The 26,313-nt window shown below is 38.8% G+C and overlaps 1 protein-coding gene across 1 annotated transcript in view; it reads left to right on the forward strand.

Annotated features, from left to right (window-relative positions):
• C2CD3 (C2 calcium dependent domain containing 3) overlaps nt 1–26,313 on the forward strand; it is a 126,886-nt gene that overhangs the window by 19,899 nt on the left and 80,674 nt on the right. The window contains exons 6-12 of the mRNA XM_027562924.1: nt 8,249–8,381; nt 8,845–8,976; nt 14,461–14,608; nt 17,769–17,917; nt 18,496–18,702; nt 19,136–19,248; nt 25,873–25,991. Coding sequence (XP_027418725.1) covers nt 8,249–8,381; nt 8,845–8,976; nt 14,461–14,608; nt 17,769–17,917; nt 18,496–18,702; nt 19,136–19,248; nt 25,873–25,991 — 1,001 coding nt within the window. The remainder of the gene's footprint in view (nt 1–8,248; nt 8,382–8,844; nt 8,977–14,460; nt 14,609–17,768; nt 17,918–18,495; nt 18,703–19,135; nt 19,249–25,872; nt 25,992–26,313) is intronic.

Below are 26,313 nucleotides of genomic sequence, written 5' to 3' on the forward strand. Positions count from 1 at the left end.
GAAGGACAAGGAGCCTGGTGTGCTGCAGTCCATAGGGTCCCAAAGAGTTGGACATGACCGACTGAACAACAACAACCTAGACTAGGGAAGGAACCACCACGAGACATTTAGCCTTAAGAAAACAGCTAAACAGCTACCATTTATTGAGTATTCGTTATTGCTAGCTACTATGCCAGGTGCCTTATACATATAAACTTAACAAAAACCGAGTGAAGTTGGGATTGTTCGGTTCAGTTGCTCAGTCGTGCCTGACTCCTTGCGACCCCATGGACTGCAGCAAGCCAGGCCTCCCTATCCATCACCAACTCCTGGAGCTTACTCAGACTCATGTCCATTAAATCAGTGATGCCATCCAACCATCTCATCCTCTGTCGTTCCCTTCTATTCCCACCTTCAATTTTTCCCAGCATCAGGGTCTTTTCAAATGAGTCAGTTCTTCGCATCAGGTGGCCAAAGTATTGGCATTTCAGCTTCAACATCAGTCCTTCCAATGAATATTCAGGACCAATTTCCTTTAGGATGGACTGGTTGGATCTCCTTGCAGCCCAAGGGACTCTCAAGAGTCTTCTCTAACACCATAGTTCAAAAACATCAATTCTTCAGCACTCAGCTTTCTTTATAGTCCAACTCTCACATCCATACATGACCACTGGAAAATCCATAGCCTTGACTAGATGGACCTTTGTTGGCAAAGTAATGTCTCTGCTTTTGAATATGCTGTCTAGGTTGGTCATAACTTTTCTTCCAAGGAGTAAGCATCTTTTAATCGGATTGTTATCCCTTTTAATGGAATTGTTATCCCTATTTTAAAATGAAGACACGGACTCACAATTAGGGAGTTTCTGTTCTATCAAGGGGGACAGCTGCTGCTTGGCTCCAGTTCATTGTTATCTTAGACTCTAAGGCAAAGTCCTTTGCTTCAGTCCTGTTGTACGTTCATTATTTTCTTAGACCTGCTTTAAAAAAAAAAAAAAATCAAGAACTCTACTGGCCAACTGTTCAAGCCAAACAAAGTGTGCCAGGTGCAACCCATGGGCTGCCAATGTGCAAATCTCTTCCATTAGGGTTACTAGAATCATTGGGTTTAAACATAAAACATGACAGATTGTGACTAAGTCTGAGGTAATAGTCCAGTATTCCTACCTGAGAAAAAATGGGAAAGGATAGCTTCAAGAGAGTGAATTCTTTATCACTGATAATGGTCAGGTGTGGGCTGGATAACTTTGTGATGGAACTCTTACAGATGAGATTAAATCGCCAAGTAGACATTTATCTTTAAGATCCCTTCCAACCACAAGACTGTGGAGAATGAAGATTTAAGTGGACCACTTTAGTAAGTAGGTCTAGAGCTAAGGTCATGGAGGATTATAATACATAAACTTAACCACCTTCCTGGTCTTTATTAAAATGACCTTTTGAAAGGGGATACAGAGCTAAATTAGTCATCAAGCTAGTATTTATGAAACACTAACTATACATCCTACTTATAAGAGTTGGGATTTAGATAGCAAGGAGTAGGAAAAAAAAACAGAAGCTTTATACCTCCCTGTTTAGCAAGGGCTGTGCCCCTGACATGTAAGAAATAAACAAGGGAAACATTTGTCCTAAACTCACTTAAGTGCCTTTCCTCTGTGTTCAGAAAATGATTACTGAGTTGAGGTTCAGGAAGATCCTATGACAGCTTTCTTAGTGTGGGAACCAGCTTCCTCTTACGAAGAGGAGATAAGGTGTTTTTGTTGCCATGCCTTAGACTTTAGAGAAACTTTTCTAAGAGTGCTTGTTTCAAGGAAGAAACCACTTGAAAGCCAATCAAAGGACTGTCCTTGCTCAGATTTGTTCACTTGTTGCCATCAGTGTTTATTTCTTTTTTAAAATCTGCTGTTGGAAAGAATCTTCAGTGCCTGTTCTTATTCAGATGTTAATAACTAATTAAGTCACTCTTAAAATATTACCATTCCAGGGAATATTTTATTTAGCAAAAAATGCAATTCAACAGATAGCTTTTGAGTGCCTATTTTGTGTCAGCCATTGTTTTGAGTTTGGGGTTACAGTGAGAAATGAGTCCCTGACCTTAATGAATTCATTCTAGTAAGAGAAATAGACTCTGAAGCAGATATGGTATAATTATATATGATACATACAACAGTGGAAGTATTTATTAAAACATTTAATGAGTGCATATAGTATAATCATGTGTGATATATTACAACAGTGGAAGTATTTATTAAAACATTTAATCAGGGAGGGAAATGGGAAGAAGGTTCAAGAGGGAGGGGACATATGTATACCTATGGCAGATTCATGTTGAGGTTTGACAGAAAACAACAAAATTCTGTAAAGCGGTTATCCTTCAATTAAAAAAATGAATGAAGTGAAAGTCGCTCAGTCATGTCCAACTCTTTGTAACCCCATGGACTATACAGTCCATGGAATTCTCTAGGCCAGAATACTGGAGTGGGTAGCCTTTTCCTTCTCCAGGGGATCTTCCCAACTCAGGGATTGAACCCAGGTCTCCTGCATTGCAGGCGGTTTCTTTACTAGCTGAGCCACAAGGGAAGCCAAAAAAAAATTTTTTTAATCAAATTCCTGATACGTACCAGGCAAAAAGGATACAGAGACTAACAAAAGCCAGTCCATCACCTCAAAGTTGATTGGGTGAGATAAACAATTTTAATACTGCATGATAATTCTTTGATGGAATGGAATACCTAGAACTTTGAGAGTACAAAGGAAATATTGTGTTTAAGGAATTAAAAATAGTTGTGTATGATTAGATCATAAAGTACCAAGACTGTTGTCTCTGGACAATAGTCTGTGTCAGTTTTCCGTGTCAGTAGAAAAACTATTTTTCTACATGGCCCTAAAGTCAAATGAAGTTTATTGTTGACACTTCTTTTCATTAACTACTTTATTCATAAAGCATTTATTGAGTGTCCCTACCTCATTGCTGCTGCTGCTGCTAAGTCGCTTCAGTCGTGTCCGACTCTGTGCGACCCCAGAGACAGCAGCCCCTACCTCATTAAAGATCTTTAAACCATATCAAATTAAGCCAAGTATTAACTGGAAACTAAAACAAGGAGGACTTCATGTCATATATCAAGCTTCATTTTCTTTTTTTTAATTAATTTGTTTTAATTGGAGACTAATTACAATATTGTGGTGGTTTTTGCCATACATTGACATGAATAAGCCATGGGTGTACATGTGTCCCCCCACCCCACCCCGAACCCCCTTCCCACTTCCCTCCCATCCCATCCCTGCACTGGCTTTGAGTGCCTTGTTTCATGCATCAAACTTGGACTGGTCATCTGTTTCACATATGGTAATATACATGTTTCAGTGCTGTTCTTTCAAATCATCCTGCCCTCGCCTTCTCCCAGAATCCAAAAGTCTGTTCTTTATATCTGTGTCTCTTTTGTTCTCTTGCATACAGGGTTGTCGTTAACATCTTTCTAAATTCCATGTATATGCGTTAGTATACTGTATTGGTGTTTTTCTTTCTGACTTACTTCATTCTGTATAATAGGCTCCAGTTTCATTCACCTCTTTAGAACTGACTTAAATGCATTCTTTTTAATAGCTGAGTAATATTCCATTGTGTATATGTACCACAACTTTCTTATCCATTCATCTGCCAGTGGACATTTAGGTTGCTTCCATGTCCTGGCTATTGTAAACAGTGCTGAAGTGAATATTGGGGTACACGTGTCTCTTTCAATTTCTGGTTTCCTCGGTGTGTGTTTGCCCAGCAGTGGGATTGCTGGGTCATAAGGCAGTTCTATTTCCAGTTTTTAAGGAACCTCCACACTGTTCTCCATAGCAGCTGTACTAGTTTGCATTCCCACCAACGGTGTAAGAGAGTTCCCTTTTTCCACACCCTCTCCAGCATTTATTATTGTTTGTAGACTTTTTGATGCAGCCATTCTGACCAGCGTGAAATGGTATTTCATTGTGGTTTTGATTTGCATTTCTCTGATAATGAGTGATGTTGAGCATCTTTTCACGTGTTTGTTAGCCATCTGTATGTGTTTGGAGAAATGTCTGTTTAATTCTTTGGCGCATTTTTTGATTGGGTCATTTTTCTGGTATTGAGCTGCTTGTATATTTTGAAGATTAATTCTTTGTCAGTTGTTTCATTGCTATCATTTGCTCCCATTCTGAAGGCTGTCTTTTCACCTTGCTTATAGTTTCCTTCATTGTGCAAAAGCTTTTGAGTTTAATTAAGTCCCATTTGTTTATTTTTGCTTTTATTTCCATTACTCTGGGAGGTGGGTCATAGAGGAGTCTGCTGTGATTTATATCAGAGTATTCTGCCTATGTTTTCCTCTAGGAGTTTTATAGTTTCTGGTCTTACATTTAGATCTTTAACCCATTTTGAGTTTATTTTTGTGTATGGTGTTAGAAAGTGTTGTATTGTAGTTTCATTCTTTTACAAGTGGTTGACCAGTTTTCCCAGCACCACTTGTTAAAGAGATTGTCTTTCCTCCATTGTATATTTTTGCCTCCTTTGTCAAAGATAAGGTGTCCATAGGTGCGTAGATTCATCTCTGGGCTTTCTATTTTGTTCCATTGATCTATATTTCTGTCTTTGTATAGAAAGCTTCTATAACCAGATTTTCAGTGCTAGCAGATCATGTTTTCTTCATCCTTTCTCATTGAATAAACAAGATAACTATTTTCTGGCTGAATCCCAAAGAGGTTTTTTTAAAAAATAAAAATGCATACAGTGATTTCTGAATGGAATATTGTATAGCCATTATTTATATAGAAAAAAAGTTAATGCATATTGTTAAGTGAAAAGGCAGTTATAAAACAGTATACATAATATGCCATTTTTGCAAAAGAAAAAATTTATATATATATGTATACATACACATACCTGTACAGGGATATGTATGCATAGATTAAAAACTATACAGAATATATCAAAATGTAAATCAGTATTCATGGGTAGTACCATTAATGGGAATATTAATTTTCTATTGTTATGTAACAAGTTACCACAAACTTAATGTCTTAAAAATAATACCCATTTATTAGTCACAGTTCTATGGATCTGAAGTCCAACAAAGTATGGTTGGGTTTTCTGCTTAGGTCATCTTAGGCTAAAATCAAGTTGTCAGCCCAGCTAAATTATCATCTGAAAGCTCTGGGTGGGGCTGGGGGGTGGGGGGGTGGGAATTCACTTTCAAGTTCATTCTTGTTGACAGAATCCAGTTCCTTGCTATAATAGGACTGAGGTCCCATATCCTTGCTGGCGGTCAGCCAGGGTCCACTCTTAAGCTCCTAAAGGCCATGTGCATCTCCTGCCATGTGGCCATCTCCATCTTTAAGACAGCAGTGATACATTGCATCCCTCTCATGCTTTAAATCTCTGACTTCATATCCTGAAAACAGCCAGAGAAAACTCCGCTTTATAATGGTTTGGGACAACCAAGATAATCTCCCAATCTTAAGGTAGATCGATTTGGAAACCTAATTACTTCCATAAAATCCCTTTACAACATTGTCTAGATAAGTAATTCACTAGGAAAAGGCATTTGTATACCAGTGGCTGGAAATCTGAGAGGAACTGTTTTAGAATTCTACCTACATCATTTCTCAGCCTTTTGGCTAAGATCAAGTGAAGAATTCTGCATACCATAATTGGTAACCTTTATTTTTCTTTAACTTATATATTCACATAACACATTTCTGCTTTATTGACTGTGCCAAAGCCTTTGACTGTGTAGATCTCAATAAACTGTGGAAAATTCTGAAAGAGATGGGAATACCAGACCACCTGACCTGCCTCTTGAGAAACCTATATATAGGTCAGGAAACCACAGTTAGAACTGGACATGGAACAACAGACTGGTTCCAAATAGGAAAAGGAGTACATCAAGGCTGTATATTGTCACCCTGCTTATTTAACTTCTATGCAGAGTACATCATGAGAAACTCTGGGCTGGAAGAAGCACAAGCTGGAATCAAGATTGCCAGGAGAGGTCCATTTCTCCATCAGCCTGAGAGGACATCGTGGTTGAGCCGTCGAGAAGGAAAACTGCCATGTCCACTGCTTTGGCAAAACCTCAGATGCATGGCCTCCTGGCCAAACGTCTGCAATTTCATATTGTTGGAGCATTCATGGTCTCCCTGGGGTTTGCAACTTTCTGTAAGTTTTCTGTGGCTGAAAAAAGAAAGAAGGCATATGCAGACTTCTACAGAAATTATGATTCCATGAAAGATTTTGAAGAGATGAGGAAGGCTGGTATCTTTCAGAGTAAAAGTGATTTGGAATATAAAGAATTTCTTTGGGTTGAGTTCCTTGGAAGTTTGTCACTTTCCTGTGTTCCTGAACTATGAAACTATGACTATCTGGGGTGAGAAATAGTCTCTCAATAATGGCACCCCACTCCAGTACTCTTGCCTGGAGAATCCCAGGGACGGGGGAGCCTGGTGGGCTGCCGTCAGTGGGGTTGCACAGAGTCGGACACGACTGAAGCGACTTAGCAGTAGCAGCAGCAGTGGACCAAAAAAAAGATTGCCGGGAGAAATATCAATAACCTCAGATATGCAGATGACACCACCCTTATGGCAGAAGGTGAAGAGGAACTCAAAACCTCTTGATGAAAGTGAAAGAGGAGAGTGAAAAAGTGGGCTTAAAGCTCAACATTCAGAAAACGAAGATCATGGCATCTGGTCCCATCACTTCATGGGGAATAGATGGGGAAACAGTGGAAACAGTGTCAGACTTTATTTTTTTAGGCTCCAAAATCACTGCAGATGGTGACTGCAGCCATGAAATTAAAAGATGCTTACTCCTTGGAAGGAAAGTTATGACCAACCTAGATAGCATATTAAAAAGCAGAGACATTACTTTGCCAACAAAGGTCCGTCTAGTCAAGGCTATGGTTTTTCCAGTGGTCATGTATGGATGTGAGAGTTGGACTGAAGAAAGCTGAGCTCCGAAGAATTGATGCTTTTGAACTGTGGTGTTGGAGAAGACTCTTGAGAGTCCCTCGGACTGCAAGGAGATCCAACCAGTCCATTTTGAAGGAGATCAGCCCTGGGATTTCTTTGGAAGGAATGATGCTAAAGCTGAAACTCCAGTACTTTGGCCACCTCATACGAAGAGTTGACTCATTGGAAAAGACCCTGATGCTGGGAGGGATTGAGGGCAGGAGGAGAAGGGGACGACAGAGGATGAGATGGCTGGATGGCATCACTGACTTGATGGACGTGAGTCTGAGTGAACTCCAGGAGTTGGTGATAGACAGGGATGCCTGGCATGCTGCGATTCATGGGGTCGCAAAGATTTGGACATGACTGAGCGACTGAACTGAACACATTGAACATATGATGTTTCAGGGTTTTGGGGGTTTGAGTTTTGAGTTTTTAAGCTATATGTTGAATTCTTTATACTAAAAAATGTTGAATGTTTATGGATCTGTTTGGGGGGTTTTTTGGCCTGACTACCGTATCTTTTTTATTTTTAGAAGCTATAAAAAACTCTAGATCAAAATACACAAGCACTTGATATCTAAACTTAATTTACCTCCTAAACAACTGTGAAACCTCAAGAAAATAATAATTCTTCTCAGTATTCCTTGAAATAATGCCAGTGGTCCTAAGCTTTTAAAAAGTCTAAGAAAAGGTGGGGTCATATATGTATAGTGATGTAGAGTCATCCTGGTTATACTGCATGATATATTGGGCAAGTTATACATCCTCTGTGCCTCAACTTTTTCATCTGGAAAATGAAGGAAATAATAGTACCCATTTCAGAGGATTGCTGGAAGGGTTAAATCAATTCTTAGGAGTGCCCAGGAAGTGGTAAGGGTTCAGTAAATGTTATCCACTATAATTGTTGTTACTTAAGGATGGGAAAATTATTTTACTAAATTTATTATGTACAGCCACCAGTTGGAAGAGTCAATGTATGTATATAACAACTGCAATAAGGAGGTCAGTCTCTGTGGAATAGAGAGACTCCATTCAGTGCTGTAATGCCAACATCTAAAACAGTTCACATAATAGAAGCTCAGTAAAAATTTGTTGTAAAGTGAATGTCCTCAAGGGATTCTCAAGCTAGTGGGGAAAGTACACAAATAAGCAATTATAGTACACTATAGTAAGTTGTGTGATATAATAGATTGTACTATATATATATTATATATATATATATGTAGTATATATTCAGGGGCTGAATATTGCAAATATTTCTGCTGGATTTAGATTTCTTGTGTTCTGCTTTTGCCCTCTTCAGCTCTGTTAGAACAAGGCAATAAACTGCGTAATGCCATGGTGATTTCTGCAATGAAATCAAGTCCAGATACTAGCATGTTGTTGGAAGAAGTTCATCCTTCTATGAAGGAAGATTTACTTAGAACATCATCACAGTAAGTTATGGGATAAACATGAATTCCAATAGTTCATTTCTTAATAGTTGTTAATGTGTCTTTTTTGTCAAGATACGGACTAAATAATCTTGGAAATGTTCAGCAAGTAGTTTTTTAATGTGGTGGGAAAGAAGCCTAAACTAGGAGTTAAGATACTCAAAATCTAGACCTAGGACTGACACTTGCAAATATGTAAATGGCTAAATTCTTGATCTTTCTCAACCAGCATGCTTGTATATAAAATGGGTATATTTTTTCCTCCCTCTCTTACATAAATGAAATGAGATTCTAATGTAGGAAAAGGCTTTGTAAATTGTGAAGTTTTATATATATTTAAGGTAAAGTCTAAAACATTTCAAGTCTTCCATGTTGAACTGTCTCCATGTATACTTCTCAGCTCATTAAATTCTGATTTAGATTTTCACATATGTTAGCCAGTGAAAACATTTTTTTCCTTCCTTAGAATCAAAGCCTTATCTAGGAATCAAGTTAAAGACCACATTGAAGATCACCTCCTCCCTCCAACTGCGAAACAGGAAAATTGGAAACATGATGCAAAGGCTGATACCAGAGCCATACAGCTGCTGTTGGGCAGGTAAGAGCTCTGAACTCTCTTTTCTTTAAAATTTTTCCTCCAATTTATTGTGTATATTGTTAACAGATTTATCTTCCTAAAGCAACAACATTTCTTTTGAACAACTAAGTCATTCCCTTATTCATTACATATTAAATCATTATTTATTATCTACTAAATAAAAATCCAATCTTTAGCCTTTTATTCTTAGCTTCACTTATAGAATGGTCTCCAGTCTACCTTTCCATTCTTATTTCTCACCTGTTTCCTTAACACCAGTGTCAGCAGTGTATAATGAAAAGAACATGGATTTTAAATAGACACAGTTGAAATTTGGGGTCTATCTCTTATTACCTATATGGCCTGTACAATTAGGCAGGAAAAAAAAATAAAAGGGTTCCAAATTGGGAAGGAAGAAGTAAGACTATTCACAAATGACATGATCAGGTATGTAAAAAATCCTAAAGAATCCACTGTGAGACAGATTGCAGGATAACATGATAAGTCAATTATACTTCTATTTACTTGCAGTGACCAATCAAAAAATAAGATTAAGGGAATTCCCTGGTGATCCATCAGTTAGGACTCAGGGCTTTCACTGCAAGGGCTAGGGTTTGATCCCTGGTCAAGGAACTAAGATCCTACAAGCCATGCAGTAAATAAATAAATAAAATTAAGAAATAATTCCATTTATAATAGCATTGATAAGAATAAAATACAAATAAATTTAACTGAAGAAGTTTAAAACATAACTGCAAATTGTTGAAAGAAATTAAAGGAGATCTAAATAAACGGGGAAAATCTCATGTTCATGATTCAGTACAGTCCCTGTCAAATTCATGGCCGACTTCTTCATAGATATTGGCAAGCTGATTGTAATTACTGTGAAATTACAGGGTACCCAGAATAGCCAAAAGAATCTTAAGGAAAAAATAGAAGGATTCACACTTTGCTATTTTAAAACTTACTACAAAGCAAGAGTAAGCAAGTCAGTTTGGTACTGGCATAAGGATAGACATAAATAAATGGAATAGAATTGGTAGTCTAGAAATAAAGCCATATCAACTAATATTCAACAACGGTGTCAAGACCATTAAGTGGAAGAAAGAATTTCCTTTTCAATAAATGGTGCTGGCACTGCTGGCTTAGCCACATGCAAAAAATGAAGTTGGACTCCCAAACCATATTTTAAAAATTAATTCACTATGAATTAGATAGCTAAATGGAAGAACTAAAACTATAAAACTCTTAAAACAGAGATAAGTCTTTGTAATCTTGAATTTGGAAAAGGATCCTTAGATATGCATTAGAAGTACAACCAAGAACAACAACAAAAAGTTAAACTTAAGAAAATTAAAAATGTTTGGGCTTCAAAAGATACTATTAAGAAGTGAAAAGATAATCACAGAATGGAATAAAATATTTATAAATCTTATATCTGATAAAAGACATATTAGAATATGTGAGGAACTCAACAACTTAATAACTATGGCATAAATAATCCAATTTAAAAGGCAAAGTTTCTACATAGAGATTTCTTCAAAGAAGATAGTCAGATGGCTAATATGCATATAAAAGTTGTCAGCACCGTTAGTTATCAGGGAAATGCAAATCAACACTGTAAACAAGATACTACTTCATACCCAGTAGGATCAGTTCAGTTCAGTTGCTCAGTGTCCAACTCTGCGACCCCATGGACTGCAGCATACCAGGCCTCCCTGTCCATCACCAGCTCCCGGAGCTTGCTCAAACTCATGTCCATCGAGTTGGTGATGCCATCCAACCATCTCATCCTCTGTTGTCCCCTTCTCCTCTTGCCTTCCATCTTTTCCAGCATCAGGGTCTTTTCCAATGAGTCAGTTTCTTCGCATCAGGTGGCCAAAGTATTGGAGTTTCAGCTTCAGCATCAGTCCTTCCAATGAATATTCAGGGCTGGTTTCCCACTAGGATGGTTAGAATCAAAAAATCAGATTAAGTGTTGGTGAGGCTGTGGAAAATTTGAAATCTTCATAGACGGCTGGTAGCAGTGTAAAATGATGCAGCCACTTTGGAAGATAATCTGTCAGTTCCTCAGATTGTTGCACGTCAAGTTATCACGTGACCCAGCAGTTCAACTCCCTAAGTATATAGCCAAGGAAAATGAAAATATAAGTCCACGCAAAAACATGTACATGAATTGCAGTAGTCATAACAGTAAAAAATGTCCATCAGCTGATTAGTAGATTTTTTAAATGGAGTATTATTTGGCCAGAAAAAGGGAAAAAGTACTGTTAACATGCTGCAGCATGAGGGAACCTTGAAAAATCATGCTAAATGAAAGAAGCCATTCACAAAAGAGTACATAAAGATCAAGAATCCAGCACAGGGACTATGGTCCAGTGGCTAGGAATCCATACTCCCAATGCAGGAAGCTGGAGTTTGATCCCTACTTGGGGAACTAGATCCTACATGCCACAGCTCAGAGTTTGCATGCTGCAGTTAAAGATCCCACATGCTGCAACCTGAGTGCCACAACTAAGACCCGATGGAGCCAAAAATAAATAAATGTTTATATATATTTTTTAAAAAGACTTTTCTACCAGCTCCATGGAAGGCAGTGGAGAGTTACTTTCAGGATTCTGAAAACTATTAATTATTGATCTCAAATTCCATTTCCAGTCAAACTATCAATCGTGTGAGGGCAGGGTAAAAATATTTTCATACATCCAAGGACTCAAAACATTGCCTCTCTTGCACTAGTTCTCAGGAAGCCACAGGCTATTCTCTGCCACAAAGAGAATCTAGGATAAAGAACAAGGCTTGGAGTCCAAGAAGCAGGGGATGTAATAGAGAAAAAAGAGAAAAGGAGCTTTATGGTCTATGTCCATATTTAGAGAGCAGACACTGCTTGTGGAAGCACACAGGGCTTCTGTAGCGATACTTCTAAGGAGGGGAAAGGATAGATGGAAACACATTTCTCCTGTGTTTGACCAGATCAAGAGGAAATGTTCAGTTCTCTTGGACAGTTCAATAATGAAATAATAATTGGCACATAGAAAGCTACTTTAAACAAAAATTAAGGCAGTTATTAAAACAAGAAAAGCTAGACTTTGTAAAGAAAGTGTAGTAAATTATACTTGGCTCTGATATGATGTTAATCCTGAAGATTAACATCATATCTCTTAAATCATTATTCTTATGATATGATGTTATTATTCTGGGAAACAGATTTCCCTTTCCCCCATCTTCTCAAATGGGGGAAAGGGAAATCTGTTTCCAAGAATAACTTTTTCATAATACAAAGTCATTTAGAAAAATGAAAAAAAATCAGAAAATAGCACCACACATGTGTTACTTAGAAATATAAAGGTAAGTACCAACAGAAACAAGGAGTTGAAAGTGATTACTTCTAAGGAGGCAGGCAGCTACTGTTTCTCATTATGTCTTATGATCCTATTTGACTTTTGAAATATGTACATGTACATGTTTTCCTTGATTTAAAACATGATGAAGAAGAAAACAAGAGAGTGGACTTGTCTTGTAGCCAAAGAATACAGACAAGTTCCAGGCCCCCTCGCCTTTTTTCCAACTTTTATATTTCCTGCCCTCCCAACAGGAACCCCAGGCCACTGGCCTGTGCAGAATAGCTCTGACCTCTCTCAGTTTTCATGTCCTAAGTATTGCATAGAGGGAAATGGCATGCTTTTTTAATGTTTTGTAGACAAGAATACATTCAAAGAAATGTTAATTTGGAAAAATAAGTAAAAGGTGGAGGACTATATACTAAGCAGTAGAAATAGTCATAACTTTAAGGGTTGCAAGGAGGGGAGAAAGGCGACTAGAGGGAAGTGGGGATCTATAAGTGGCAAATAAGAGTTGTGTAGAACATCAAGAAGTAGAGCTTCTAAAAGGAGCAGTGTTCACAGGCTGCAGAGAAGCTGTGTGGATTGTGAAGTTGTTAGTTGGGTTTGAGCAGTTAGGAAGTTGTTCTTAACCTTTGATAGAGAGATTACTATAGATAAGTGGTGGTTCTCATCTGGAAGCCAGTTTCCCCCATCCCCACTGTATGGGACATTTGGAAATGTCTGAAGATACTTCTGGTTATCACACCTGGAGGGATTGCTTTCAGGCTATTGGCTTCTGATGAGTAGAGTCCAGGGATCCAGAATGCACATGATAGCTCCCAGTAACAGTGACTCATCTGACCCAACATTTCAGTAGCGCTAAGATTAAGAAGCTCTGCTGTAGGTTAAAGAAAGGTAAAGAAAGGAACACTTCAGTTCAGTTCAGTCGCTCAGTTGTGTCTGACTCTTTGTGACCCCATGAATTGCAGCACGCCAGGCCTCCCTGTTCATCACCAACTCCCGGAGTTCACTCAGACTCACTTCCATCGAGTCGGTGATGCCATCTGGCCATCTCATCCTCTGTCATCCTCTTCTCCTCCTGCCCCAATCCCTCCCAGCATTCAGGGTCTTTTCCAATGAGTCAACTCTTCGCATGAGGTGGCCAAAGTATTGGAGTTTCAGCTCTAGCATCATTCCTTCCAATGAACACCCAGGACTGATCTCCTTTAGGATGGACTGGTTGGATCTCCTTGCAGTCCAAGGGACTCTCAAGAGTCTTCTCCAACACCACAGTTCAAAAGCATCAATTCTTCGGAGCTCAGCTTTCTTCACAGTCCAACTCTCACATCCATACATGACTACTGGAAAAACCATAGCCTTGACTAGATGGACCTTTGTAGGCAATGTAATGTCTCTGCTTTTCAATATGCTATCTAGGTTGGTCATAACTTTTCTTCCAAGGAGTAAGCGTCTTTTAATTTCATGGCTGCAGTCACCATCTGCAGTGATTTTGGAGCCCCAAAAAATAAAGTCTGACACTTTTTCCACTGTTTATTAAATGCTAATTACTATAGGAGAAACTAAAATTAAATATACATGTATTTGTATGCTTATCTTTCTTATTAGTTTACAAACTCTATATAAGTAGAGTATCTGTTTTACTTATTTCTCTACTCTACATAGAGCTGATCTTTCCATAAATAAACTAAATGCATACATTTTTGCTTAATAGAAGAAGGCATATTTATGAATTAGTCATTCTTCACAAAAACAGTATATAACAGTTAACTCCATTGAATTATAGTCAGTTCTTTACATTTTTTCCCTCCCTACTGGACCATGAGCAGCACAAGAGTAGAACAAGTTAGCTTAGCCATCTCTGTACCATTCAGGACCTAACAGTATGCCTGGCACATAATAGGTACCCAGTAAAATGTTTGTTCAATAAATGAATGAGCTCACAATCAGTGTCTGAAATGTATTTTTTGAGTGCTAGTTGTTGACATCCCAGAAGAGAAGGAATATGATATAAAAGTAAGTGTTAGATGGTCTTCTATATAATGTAAGTCTTCTGTTTTATGTATTTTCTTCCATATTTAGAACTTTAGAATGTTTACCCAAAAAAAAAGAATTAAGATGAAACGTCCTTTAAAGTTCTATTTTATTTTTCTTATTTCTGCAGTGCTGAATTGTCCCAAGGTCGCTGTTGGGATGGCCTAGGCTCTCCTCCAGATTCCCCATCTCCTGGGAGTGATGTGTATTGCAGCAGTGAGCCCAATGACCCTCAATATGACCAGAGTCTCCTGGAGAACTTATTTTATACAGCACCTGTAAGTTACTGAATCTGAAAGATTAGGAATTGGAGAAATTAATTAAATAATTGCTTCTCTTGTGTTAATCATAGAGTTATTAATAATATTAGTGGGTGTAGGCACATTACCACTTGTCAGACAGAAAGCTATTCCTTTTACATAATTATAACAACAGTCTGAAGAGGAGGGTGTTACCTTCATTCTACAGATGAGGAGATAAGACTAGTAAGATTAATTATTTTGTCCAAGTACACATACAAATAAGTGTTGGAACCAAGATTCAAGTTCAGGTTTGCCTGAGTCCAAAGCCTATGGTCTTAATATATTGTATGGCTTCCTTAGAGCTCTTTGAAGGAAGAGCTAATTTATGTATACTCTCAGAACCACCCTTGACTGGTATCTTTTCAGATACAGATGTTCCAGAAGTACCTCTACTCATGGGGAACAAATATGCCTATTGACCCAAGAACATTCTCTTTTCAGGCAGTTTTAGCATTTTCAAAGTTCTTTCTTATATCAAGCTATGTGTTCCATTCATTGGTTTAGCATCTTGTAGAAGGCAATGGCACCCCACTCCAGTACTCTTGCCTGGAAATCCCATGGACGGAGGAGCCTGGTGGGCTGCAGTCCGTGAGGTCGCTAAGAGTCGGATACTACTGAGCGACTTCACTTTGACTTTTCACTTTCATGCATCGGGGAAGGAAATGGCAACCCACTCCAGTATTCTTGCCTGGAGAATCCCAGGGATGAGAGAGCCTGGTGGTCTGCTGTCTGTGGGGTCACACAGAGTCAGACACAACTGAAGCGACTTAGCAGCAGCAGCAGCAAAGTATATGGGGCTTCCCAGGTGGCACAGTGGTAAAGAATCTGCCTGCCAGTACAAGAAATGCAAGAGACTAGGGTTTGATCCCTGGATTGGGAGGATCCCTTGAACTAGAAAATGGCCACCTGCTCCAGTATTCTTGCCTGAAAAATTCCATGGACAGAGGAGCCTGGCGGGCTGCCATCCATGGAGTCACAAAGAGTCGGAGACAACTGAGCCCACACAGAGTATATATAAAATAAGTTCATTTACTGTTCCACAAATAATACTTTATATTTGTGAAGATCGCTATCGTATTCCCCATTTTCTGTTTCTCCAGGTCACCAGAGATCTGAAATATAATGTAGTTTTTATCAGCTCAGTGGAAAGACTGAGAGCTACCAGGGTACAGAAGAGGCAGGGAGAACTTTTACATGAGGTTGTCAGGAAGGAGCGTCATGAGGGATAAGGGATTTTAACTGAGACTTGAAAAATAGTTTCAGAACGATAAAGGATGTGAAATAGGAATAGAAAGAATGACCTGTTTAGAGAAGCAGTTTGTGTACTACCAGGCATCTAGTTTGATTGGGTAAGAATTCATGTGGAGGGGTATCAACAAGGTGAGCTAGCACACTGCAACCAGTCTGTGAAAGTATTTGAATATTAAGTGAGGAGGAAATGACATGACCTAAATAGTGTTCTAGCAATGTTAACCTAGCAATTATGTAGGAGGCCGGCTGAGAGGAGAATAACAGGAGCAGATAGGAAGCCATTTTTGGTGTTGAAAGCATGAGAAAGAGACAGAAAGAGCCAGAATGAGAGTGGTAGCTAGCAGTGGGGTTGGAAAAGAGGAGATGGATTTAAAAGACATTGTGAATTGTTAGGATTTCATGACTTTCTACAATAAAAGTCATCGCTGATACTGTTACCTGTAGGAGAAGAGAAAGGGAGCTTACTTTGTTCTTTAATTGGAGGATAATTGCTTTATAACCTTGTGTTGGTTTCTGCTATAAACAACATGAATCAGCCATAAATATAAATACATCTCCTCTCTCTTGAGCCTCCCTCCAGCCCACCCCATCCCACCCCTCTAGATTGTCACAGAGCACTAGACGGAGCTTCCTGTGTTTTACAGCAGCTTCATACTAGCTATGGGAACTCATACTGATTACACATTTTCTGTGTCAGAGAATTTATGTTACCTATTATTCAGAATTGTCCAAAATGTTTGAAATTGATTATTTCACTTAATTCTTTTGCTAGCCCCATGAGATAGTGTCATCTCTTTTACATATCATTAAATAAAAGACTTAAGAGACGTTAATTGCTAGTAATTATTAATAGGTGGCAGAACTAGAATTCTTACCGTAGTCTGGCAAAAAGCCCATGTTTTTCCCCCAGAACATATTACCTCCTAAGCCTTGAGCACTGCATTAGAGTGGTGAAAAAAATTAGTCTTTGCACCCATGTAGTTAGGTGATACTGTACAATCATTTTGCCCCAAACTGTGGTAAAAATAGAGGCTTTGGAACCCACGGAGAGCAAGATCTGCCTTTACTACTTACAGCTGTAAATCTTGGAGAAGGAAATTGCTACCCACTCCGGTATTCTTGCCTAGAGAATCCTGTGGACAGCAGAGCCTGGTGGGCTGCCGTCTATGGGGTCGCACAGAGTCGGGCATGACTGAAACGACTTAGCATGCATGCATGCATTGGAGAAGGAAATGGCAACCCACTCCGGTATTCTTGCCTGGAGAATCCCAGGGACGGGGGAGCCTGGTGGGCTGCCGTCTATGGGGTCGCACAGAGTTGAACACGACTGAAGTGACTTAGCATGCATTGCATGCATTGAAGAAGGAAATGGCAACCCATCCAGTATTCTTGCCTGGAGAATCCCAGGGACAGAGGAGCCTGGTGGGCTGCCGTCTATGGGGTCGCACAGAGTGGGACCCGACTGACATGAGTTAGCAGCAGCAGCTGTGAGTCTTAACGGCGCCTAACTTCTCTCAGCATTCATTTTCTCATTTGTAAAAATTGAGATGAGGATGCCTTATAGGAATGTAATAAGTACTAAAAATACACATGCAGCATTTAACATAGTACCAGATACATAGTAGGCAATCAGTAAATAGTCATTGTTGTTATTATTATTGAGAATTTGAAAGAAGAATCTAATTTTGTTTATTTTCTTTGAACTGAACTTGTAGGTTATTTTTATGAACTTCGGGTTATTTTTGTGTAGCCAAGAGAAACATAGGATTGTCTCCCTAGTATCAGTTCTTTCTTGATTACTACCTTCAGAGAAATGGTTTCATTACCTCTATCCCCAAAGCAGTTATCTTTTAGTGCCCCTCTTCTCTTTTCTCTCCCTCAATAGAAATCTGATACAAGCGTCAGTGATATCTTCAGTGAAGATGATGATGTCCCTTCTAAAACAATGAGCCAGTCAAAAGCTCTTGCCAGATCTCCTAAGGTTCTAAAATCAAATGATCATAAGTCGAAGAAACAGATGGGTAAGAAAAATAGGTGAGCCTCTTTATGAATGCTTGTTTAGAGGCAAAAACAAAGAAAGATTATTTTTACAAGATCTCCTCATGTGAAATGACCTGTGTTTGCCAACACTGTCAGACTGGTTAAGTGAATTACAGTAATGCATTAAGTATTGCAATCCTTAAACATGTAATAACATGAAAAGATGGATGTAGTAAAATGATTAAGAGAGAAAGCAGAATTCTGGATTGTATTTGTACTCTGTTAAACTTAATGTAGAAAGTATACATAAAGCAAATGAAAAGGAATACACAAAAGTGATGATAGTAGTTTATATTAAAGTAGTAACTGAAGTAAAGTCTTGTTGAAAACCTGATTCTATAATATCAGTTTCTATACTTGTGTGGAGATAAGCCTTTGGATTACAAGAATGTTTTTATAGTTTTTGAGATTTTTTTCACTGTAAATTAGGACTAAGGCCATTACTCAGTCCTTGATAACTTGTGCATTAAGATGCCTGCTGCCCTTCTTTCCTCCTGTTGCCTGTACAAACTAGATCATTTCATATTTGGCTTCTGACAGTCTGCCTCACTACCTGTATGAACTCCTTTCAGAAATATTGTTGAACAGCAGATGCTATCAGAAACTCCAGAAGATGCCCAAGGGATGACACTAAGTGTGGATAAACTGGCCCTTCTGGGTAGAACACATTCAGTCAGAATCATCATCGAAACAATGGGAGTTCCTCCAGATAGTCCTCAGGATACCTCTGGCAAAAAAACTTTTCCTGGGAGACCACCTAAGCTGACATCAAAAAAGCGGTATGTCTCTCACATGGGAAAACTCAATGTGACATTCCTGGAAAGTATTTGTGATGAGAAGAAGAAATTATATTGTACTTAGTGTTTTCATATGCTTCATCGATCAATAAAATGTACTAAATCTCCCACTAGGTCCCAAGCACTAAAAATCTTGAGAATAAAGAAACTTAAGAGCCAGGCTTTGTTCTTCCATGCCTTATAGTCAGCAGGAGAGAGAAACATTTGAATGGCTGCTATAATAGGGCTTTAGGGGCCAAAAGAGATGTTTTATATGAAAAGTGCTGTACGAACACAAGATTGGTGAAGGCTTTGAAAAGAGGAAGTCCTCTGAGGACCTGGGGTTCTAAAAACAAGGCTTTGAAAGATATGTGGGATTTATCAGAAAATAAGTTTGTTATTTGGTTTGTTTTTTAATTGTTTTGATTTTTTTCAGCACCTTCTTTGTGGAATATCACTTTCCTGTGGGCTTTTCCAAAAATGGATTGACAAAGACCACTTTGATCACTGAGGTCGTTCGACTTGCATCCAGTAAAATTATAGATGGAGGTAAGAGAGAATTTGATTTCTGCTCCTTAGACATTTTGGCGTTGGGAGGATTTGTGAATCTGTAATTACTCATATATTCCTATATTATCATAGAATCTTAGAGGTAGAAAGAATTTTGAGGTGACTTTATCTTACTCCTTTTCAAGTGAGGAAACTGGCCCAGAGGTTTATCCTGTCCTCCGGCTGTCCTCATGCAGGGCAGTGACATAGCTGAAACTGTAACTCAGAACTTGACTCTTAAATCACGTTCTTGCAGCTATTATTGTTTTCCTTTTCTTCCCTTTTTAAAATATCTTTATCAAGATACAATTCACATACCATATCATTCACCCATTTGAAGTATACAACAAGTGATTTTTAATATATTCACAAGTTGTATAACCATCACCACAATCTTAATTTTAGAGCATTTTTATCTCACCTAAAAGAAATCCCATATTAGCATTCATTCTTCAGTTCCCTCTTAGCCCCCTTTGACTAAGCAACTCCTATCCTACTTTGTCTCAATTTTCCCATCCTGGACATTTGATTTAAGTGGAGTCATACGATATGTGATTTTACTGACTGGTTTTTTTAACTTGCAATAATACTTCAACTTAAAATATTTAAGTTGCTTTCTATACGTTGCTATTGAAAACAGTGCTTCATTGAATAGTATTGCACATACATCATTTCTTATATGATATATTTCCAGCCCAAACATTAAAAAAAAATACACTTAAAATAAATCCTTATTTGCCCTTAAAAACAGCACCTAAAGTAATTTAAAATACTCTTTTACTAGCGTCATTTTTTTCACTTTCTCCATCACCTTAAGGAAGAATTAAGGTATTCACATTTTTTATATGTTTTCTGTATACTTAAGTTACTGATAGCAACAAAAGGTACTGTATAGGTTTGTTCAAAGCATTCGAGAGTGTATAATTGATTCTGCTGGCTGAAGTATGTTTGAGAAGCTTTAACACAATTAATCTGTTTTTATCAAATCCCAATGCAAAGAAAAATGTTGGATTCTTTTCTCAGGTCTTACCTCTTCTACCTCCTATCCATATGACATTTGATGAGCTCCTTAAAACTTCTCTGAGCCTCACGTTCCCCATCTATAAACTTGAGATACAGCAAGGACATGGTTCTGATATGCACGAGTTTCAGTTAACATAGTATCTCCAAAGCAAGGACTGCCTGTACTACACAAGGGCTTAATGTACAGTCAGACAGGATAATGAATGTAAAAACATTAAACTCTAAAATAGCATATAACTAAAGGTAGTTTTCCCACTAGACCATTCAGATATGACCTAAAGCAAATCCCTTATGATGATACAGTGGAAGTGAGAAATAGATTTAAGGGATTAGATCTGATAGAGTGCCTGATGAACTATGGACGGAGGTTCGTGACATTGTACAGGAGACAGGAATCAAGACCATCCCCATGGAAAAGAAATGAAAAAACCAAAATGGCTATCTGAGAAGGCCTTAAAAATAGCTGTGAAAAGAAGAGGAGCGAAAAGCAAAGGAGAAAAGGAAAGATATCAGCATCTGAATGCAAAGTTCCAAAGAATAGTAAGGAGACATAAGAAAGCCTTCCTCAGCAATCAATGCAAAGAAATAGAGGAAAACAACAGAATGTGAAAGACTAGAGATCTCTTCAAGAAAATTAGAGATACCAAGGGAACATTTCATGCACAGATGGGCTCAATAAAGGACAGAAATGGTATGGACCTAACAGAAGCAGAAGATATCAAGAAGAGGTGGCAAGAATACACAGAAGAACTGTACAAAAAAGAGCTTCACGACCCAGATAATCACAATGGTGTGATCACTCACCTAGAGCCAGACATCCTGGAATATGAAGTCAAGTGCGCCTTAGAAAGCATCACTACAAACAAAGCTAGTGGAGGTGATGGAATTCCAGTTGAGCTATTCCAAATCCTGAAAGCTGATGCTGTGAAAGTGCTGCACTCAATATGCCAGCAAATTTGAAAAACTCAGCAGTGGCCACAGGACTGGAAAAGGTCAGTTTTCATTCCAGTCCCTAAGAAAGGCAATGCCAAAAAATGCTCAAACTACAGCACAATTGCACTCTTCTCACACGCTAGTAAAGTAATGCTCAAAATTCTCCAAGCCAGGCTTCAACAGTATGTGAACTGTGAACTTCCAGATGTTCAACCTGGTTTTAGAAAAAGCAGAGGAACCAGAGATCAAGTTGCCAACATCTGCTGGATCATCGACAAAGCAAGAGAGTTCCAGAAAAACATCTATTTCTGCTTTATTGACTATGCCAAAGCCTTTGACTGTGTGGACCACAATAAACTGTGGAAAATTCTGAAAGAGATGGGAATACCAGGCCACCTGACCTGCCTCCTAAGAAACCTATATGCAGGTCAGGAAGCAACAGTTAGAACTGGACATGGAACAACACCTTTTCCAAATAGGAAAAGGAGTACATCAAGGCTGTATATTGTCACCCTGCTTATTTAACTTCTATGCAGAGTACATCATGAGAAACGCTGGGCTGGAAGAAGCACAAGCTGGAATCAAGATTGCCAGGAGAAATATCAATAACCTCAGATATGTGGATGACACCACCCTTATGGCAGAAAGTGAAGAGGAACTCAGAAGCCTCTTGATGAAAGTGAAAGAGGAGAGTGAAAAAGTTGGCTTAAAGTTCAACATTCAGAAAATGAAGATTATGGCATCTGGTCCCATCACTTCATGGGAAATAGATGGGGAAACAGTGTCAGACTTTATTTTTCTGGGCTCCAAAATCACAGTAGATGGTGATTGCAGCCATGAAATTAAAAGATGCTTACTCCTTGGAAGGAAAGTTATGACCAACCTAGATAGCATATTGAAAAGCAGAGATATTACTTCGCCAACAAAGGTCCACTAGTCAAGGCTATGGTTTTTCCAGTGGTCATGTATGGATGTGAGAGTTGGACTGTGAAGAAAGCTGAGCGCCGAAGAATTGATGCTTTTGAACTGTGGTGTTGGAGAAGACTCTTGAGAGTCCCTTGGACTGCAAGGAGATCCAACCAGTCCATCCTATGTCCTGGGTGTTCATTGGAAGGACTGATGCTGAAGCAAAACTCCAGTACTTTGGCCACCTCATGCGAAGAGTTGACTCACTGGAAAAGACCCTGATGCTGGGAGGGGTTGGGGGCAGGAGGAGAAGGGGATGACAGAGGATGAGATGGCTGGATGACATCACCAACTCAATGGACATGAGTTTGAGTGAATTCTGGGAGTTGGTGATGGACAGGGAGGCCTGGCGTGCTGCTGTGATTCATGGGGTCTCAAAGAGTCAGACACGACTGAGCGACTGAATTGAACTGAATAGTAGTTCACATTTGGGGGGCAGTATAGTATCAGTGTTTTACATACATTAATCATGTGATCCTTTAAAACACATAAACATAGATGAGGAAAAAGGAAGCTAAGACATAAATCAATTAAATAACTTGGCTAAGATAATATAACTGATTTATGGTTGAACTAGAATTTGCACCTAGAACTTTTTTGATTCCAAATTGTGTGCACTTAATCTGTATTGCTTCTCATGCATTATTATTGTTGGCCACAGAGACTGAATTTTCCTTTTATCATTCTGAGAAGGATAATATGGGACATATGGAATAAGCATCAAATCAAGTATTGGAAGAGTTCTAGCTCTGGTTATACCAGACACTTAATTCTGTGACCCTGGACACAATGGCCTTTCCATCTGTGGGCCCCTCTCAATAATGACATGCAGTAGACAAGATATTTTCAGTATCTCCTTCAGCTCTTTAAAAAAAAAAAAGTCTTTTAGGGATATTGCTAGCAATTTGTTTACATGAATTTCTTCTTCCCTTATTGCCTTAACTCACTTTTAGTTTAAAATAATAATGAGCTTAAGAAACAGAATTATATAAGAAATAAAATAACAGTGCCAAGACATACTTAAGTAGTAAGGAGAAATCCAAGTAGCACCAGGTTGATATAGAGTTCTTTTTGTAAAAGAGATTTTATAGTGTTTTAAAGTTTTAAAGTGCTCTTTTATCTGTTACCTCAGTTGATCCTCTCAGCACATCAATGAGGTGTAGGTGTTGTCTTAACTTGTCTTTCCTTAGTGGGAGAAGCAGGGAAACTGCTCCAGTGAGTGTGGGCTTGCTGGTTAACAGTTCCTGTGGATGGATCCAAATAACAAGGCCCAGATTCTGTCCATGAGTACCAAGAGAAATAAATAGAGTCAAGAATTAAGATGGCAAGGATAGAGATCAGTAGATCAAGTGAGCTGTTTGAATGAATATTAGAGATAGTGGATTCACTGTATCTGGGCATTTTTTGTGTGGGTTCTTCAGATCCATTTTAAGGGTCTAGAAGTGAATGAACTGGAAGATCATTTTACAGGTGATAAATTGTGGCTGAAGTGGTTCATTAGTAAATAATAGAGCTTACTCATATATCAAATGATTCTACCCCACATTCCTGTTTTTAAAACCTATTAAAGCCCCATAGCAGGGAGCATAGACTCAGATACTACCATCATTTTATCCCATTCACACTTGCTATTACAGCAGAAACCTTTTCCTTTCTGTCTAAAAAACAGACTCCATTCTGCCCAGCACTGCAAACGAACATCACACTTGTCCAAGTGTGACAAGAGGAGTCCCCTAGTCTTCAGTCAGAAAATAAACTCATTTTCATTATTATAGCTTTTGATTCAGTTCTTCTCTTCATTTATCCCTCACTGTCCAGCCATCTCCCTTCTTTCATTATACTACCTATCAACTTGTCTTTTAAAACACTAAGCCATACCTTACACCCAGTGAAGTGTATGGTATGTCTCTTTACACATCCAGTGCTCATATGCTCGACACTGATGATTTCTCATAGCAAAGCAGAGCAACATAGCCCTCCTTATCTTCTCTGTACTGTACCCAGGGTTTTCTCTTTGTCTTTGTTATTTCAGTCTTAGAGGGATAGTCGCTTAGTTGTGTCCAAGTTTTTGTGACCCCATGGACTTAGCCCGCCAGGCTTCTCTGTCCATGGAATTCTCCAGGCAAGAATACTGGAGTGGGTTGCCATTTCCTTCTCCAGGGAATATTCCCAATACAGAGATGGAACATGGATCTACTGCATTGCAGGCAGATTTCTTTACCATCTGAGCCACGAGGAAGTTTACTATTAAGAGACATTTCTAAATATAAAGACAGGTCAACTTAAAATGGTTGATTCACATTGAGATTTGATAGAAAACAACAAAATTCTGTGAAACAATTACCTTCAATAAAAAAATTTTTAAGTATCAGCAGATATATCCTTGCTGCTGCTGCTGCAGCTAAGTCATGTCAGTCATGTCCGACTCTGTGCGACCCCATAGACAGCAGCCCACCAGGCTTCTCGGTCCCAGGGATTCTCCAGGCAAGAACACTGGAGTGGGTTGCCATTTCCTTCTCCAATGCGTGAAAGTGAAGCTGCTCAGTCGTGTCCAGCTCTTAGCAAACCCGGGGACTATAGCCTACCAGGCTCCTCTATCCATGGGATTTTCCAGGCAAGAGTACTGGAGTGGGTTGCCATTTCCTTCTCCGATATCTCCTTGACTTTACTTTATAATCTGTAGATAATACATTAGAATATGTAATGAATCTGTATACCTTTTCCAAAGTAGTACCCGAGATAGAAATAGCAATAAAATTATAAATGGCTGTCATTAATCATAAGAAATAATTTAAATGAAGGTTATCTCTCTTGAAGAGATGGGGACTGGGAAAGTGGTCAGAAGGACATACAATGTGCTTTTAACTTTATATGAAAAATAATGTTCAGTTCCATGTTGCTGAACGTTGTTCTGTTTTTGCCAAATAAATCCTCTACCTCAAAGTACTGTCTGAATTCTTTATTAAAACTCTGCTTCCGGCTTTTGTTTTGGACTCTGTTACTTGTGTAGCCACCTCCTGCTCAGTGTCCTCTGAAGCTTCTACTTCTTTTCCGCTGTTCCCTGACACCTCGGTTGTCCTCACGCTTTCCCTTGAAGCCTCAATTGCCTTCCCTCTGTCCTCAGAAGTTGTAATATCCTTCCCATGGTCCTTCCAGCTCTGGTTGCTCCATGGCCACAGAAAGCTGCCAGCACCATGAATCATGCCACTTTTCCTGTACTTCAGTTACTGATGCAGTAGGGATATCAAAGCAAATACCCTGCTTTCCTTTGAGAAAGACCATTCCCTTCACTTTGGAATCAATATCCTCACCCAGTTGCTCTTTAAGTTCTTTACAAGCATAACTAATGTTTGGCAGTTCCATTAAGCACTGCAAGATCATGGTCACAAAGCCCACATCTCAGTTAAGGAGCACTGGTCTACCGATATAGCACTGAAATGTGGGCCAAGACTGCTGCCAGGGCTTCCATGGCTCCCTTCTCCTCAGCTTCTCAGCTGACTGCTTGAAGTGACTAATCACGGTGGGAGGAACAGAGTCAAAGTCCTATAACCCTAACACTTCTGTGAAATTACACTGATTGGATTCCTAAAAGAGATTTTAGTTAGATTTGAAAGAGAGGTGGGTGGTATCAAGGCATGAATTGGTGAAATGGCTCTAGTTGGGTGGTATGACATGTGCTTATGTGTCTGGTTCTCCTTACAGTGGTGAAATTCCAGCAGAGATCTGTGTTTCCAGTACAGTTTGGTGGCCCAATGATCAGACACTGGTGGAATTCCAATCTTACTTTCCAAATTTACACAAAGAAAACCCCACAGAAAAAGGTACTTAAGTAATTATGACTTTTGCCTTACCATTTTAGTCACACCAGGGATTTGGACCATACTTAAAATTATGTTCATATCTTAAACTAGAAATTTTTCCAGGCTCAAACAACAGTAATACTTATGAATTATTGTCTATTATAATTTTAAATTTATGTTTAGTATTTATCATAAGGTAGATATTATGCTAAAGACTCTGCATGGATACTATCAAATTTAATCATTAAAACAAGTCTGTGAGTTAGGTACCTGTTATCTTCAATTTGGGCTTCCCTTGTGGCTCAGCTGGTAAAGAATCCGCCTGCAATGTGGGAGACCTGGG

This window comes from Bos indicus x Bos taurus, chromosome 15, assembly GCF_003369695.1.
Source record: "Bos indicus x Bos taurus breed Angus x Brahman F1 hybrid chromosome 15, Bos_hybrid_MaternalHap_v2.0, whole genome shotgun sequence".
NCBI classification, from domain to species: Eukaryota; Metazoa; Chordata; class Mammalia; order Artiodactyla; family Bovidae; genus Bos; species Bos indicus x Bos taurus.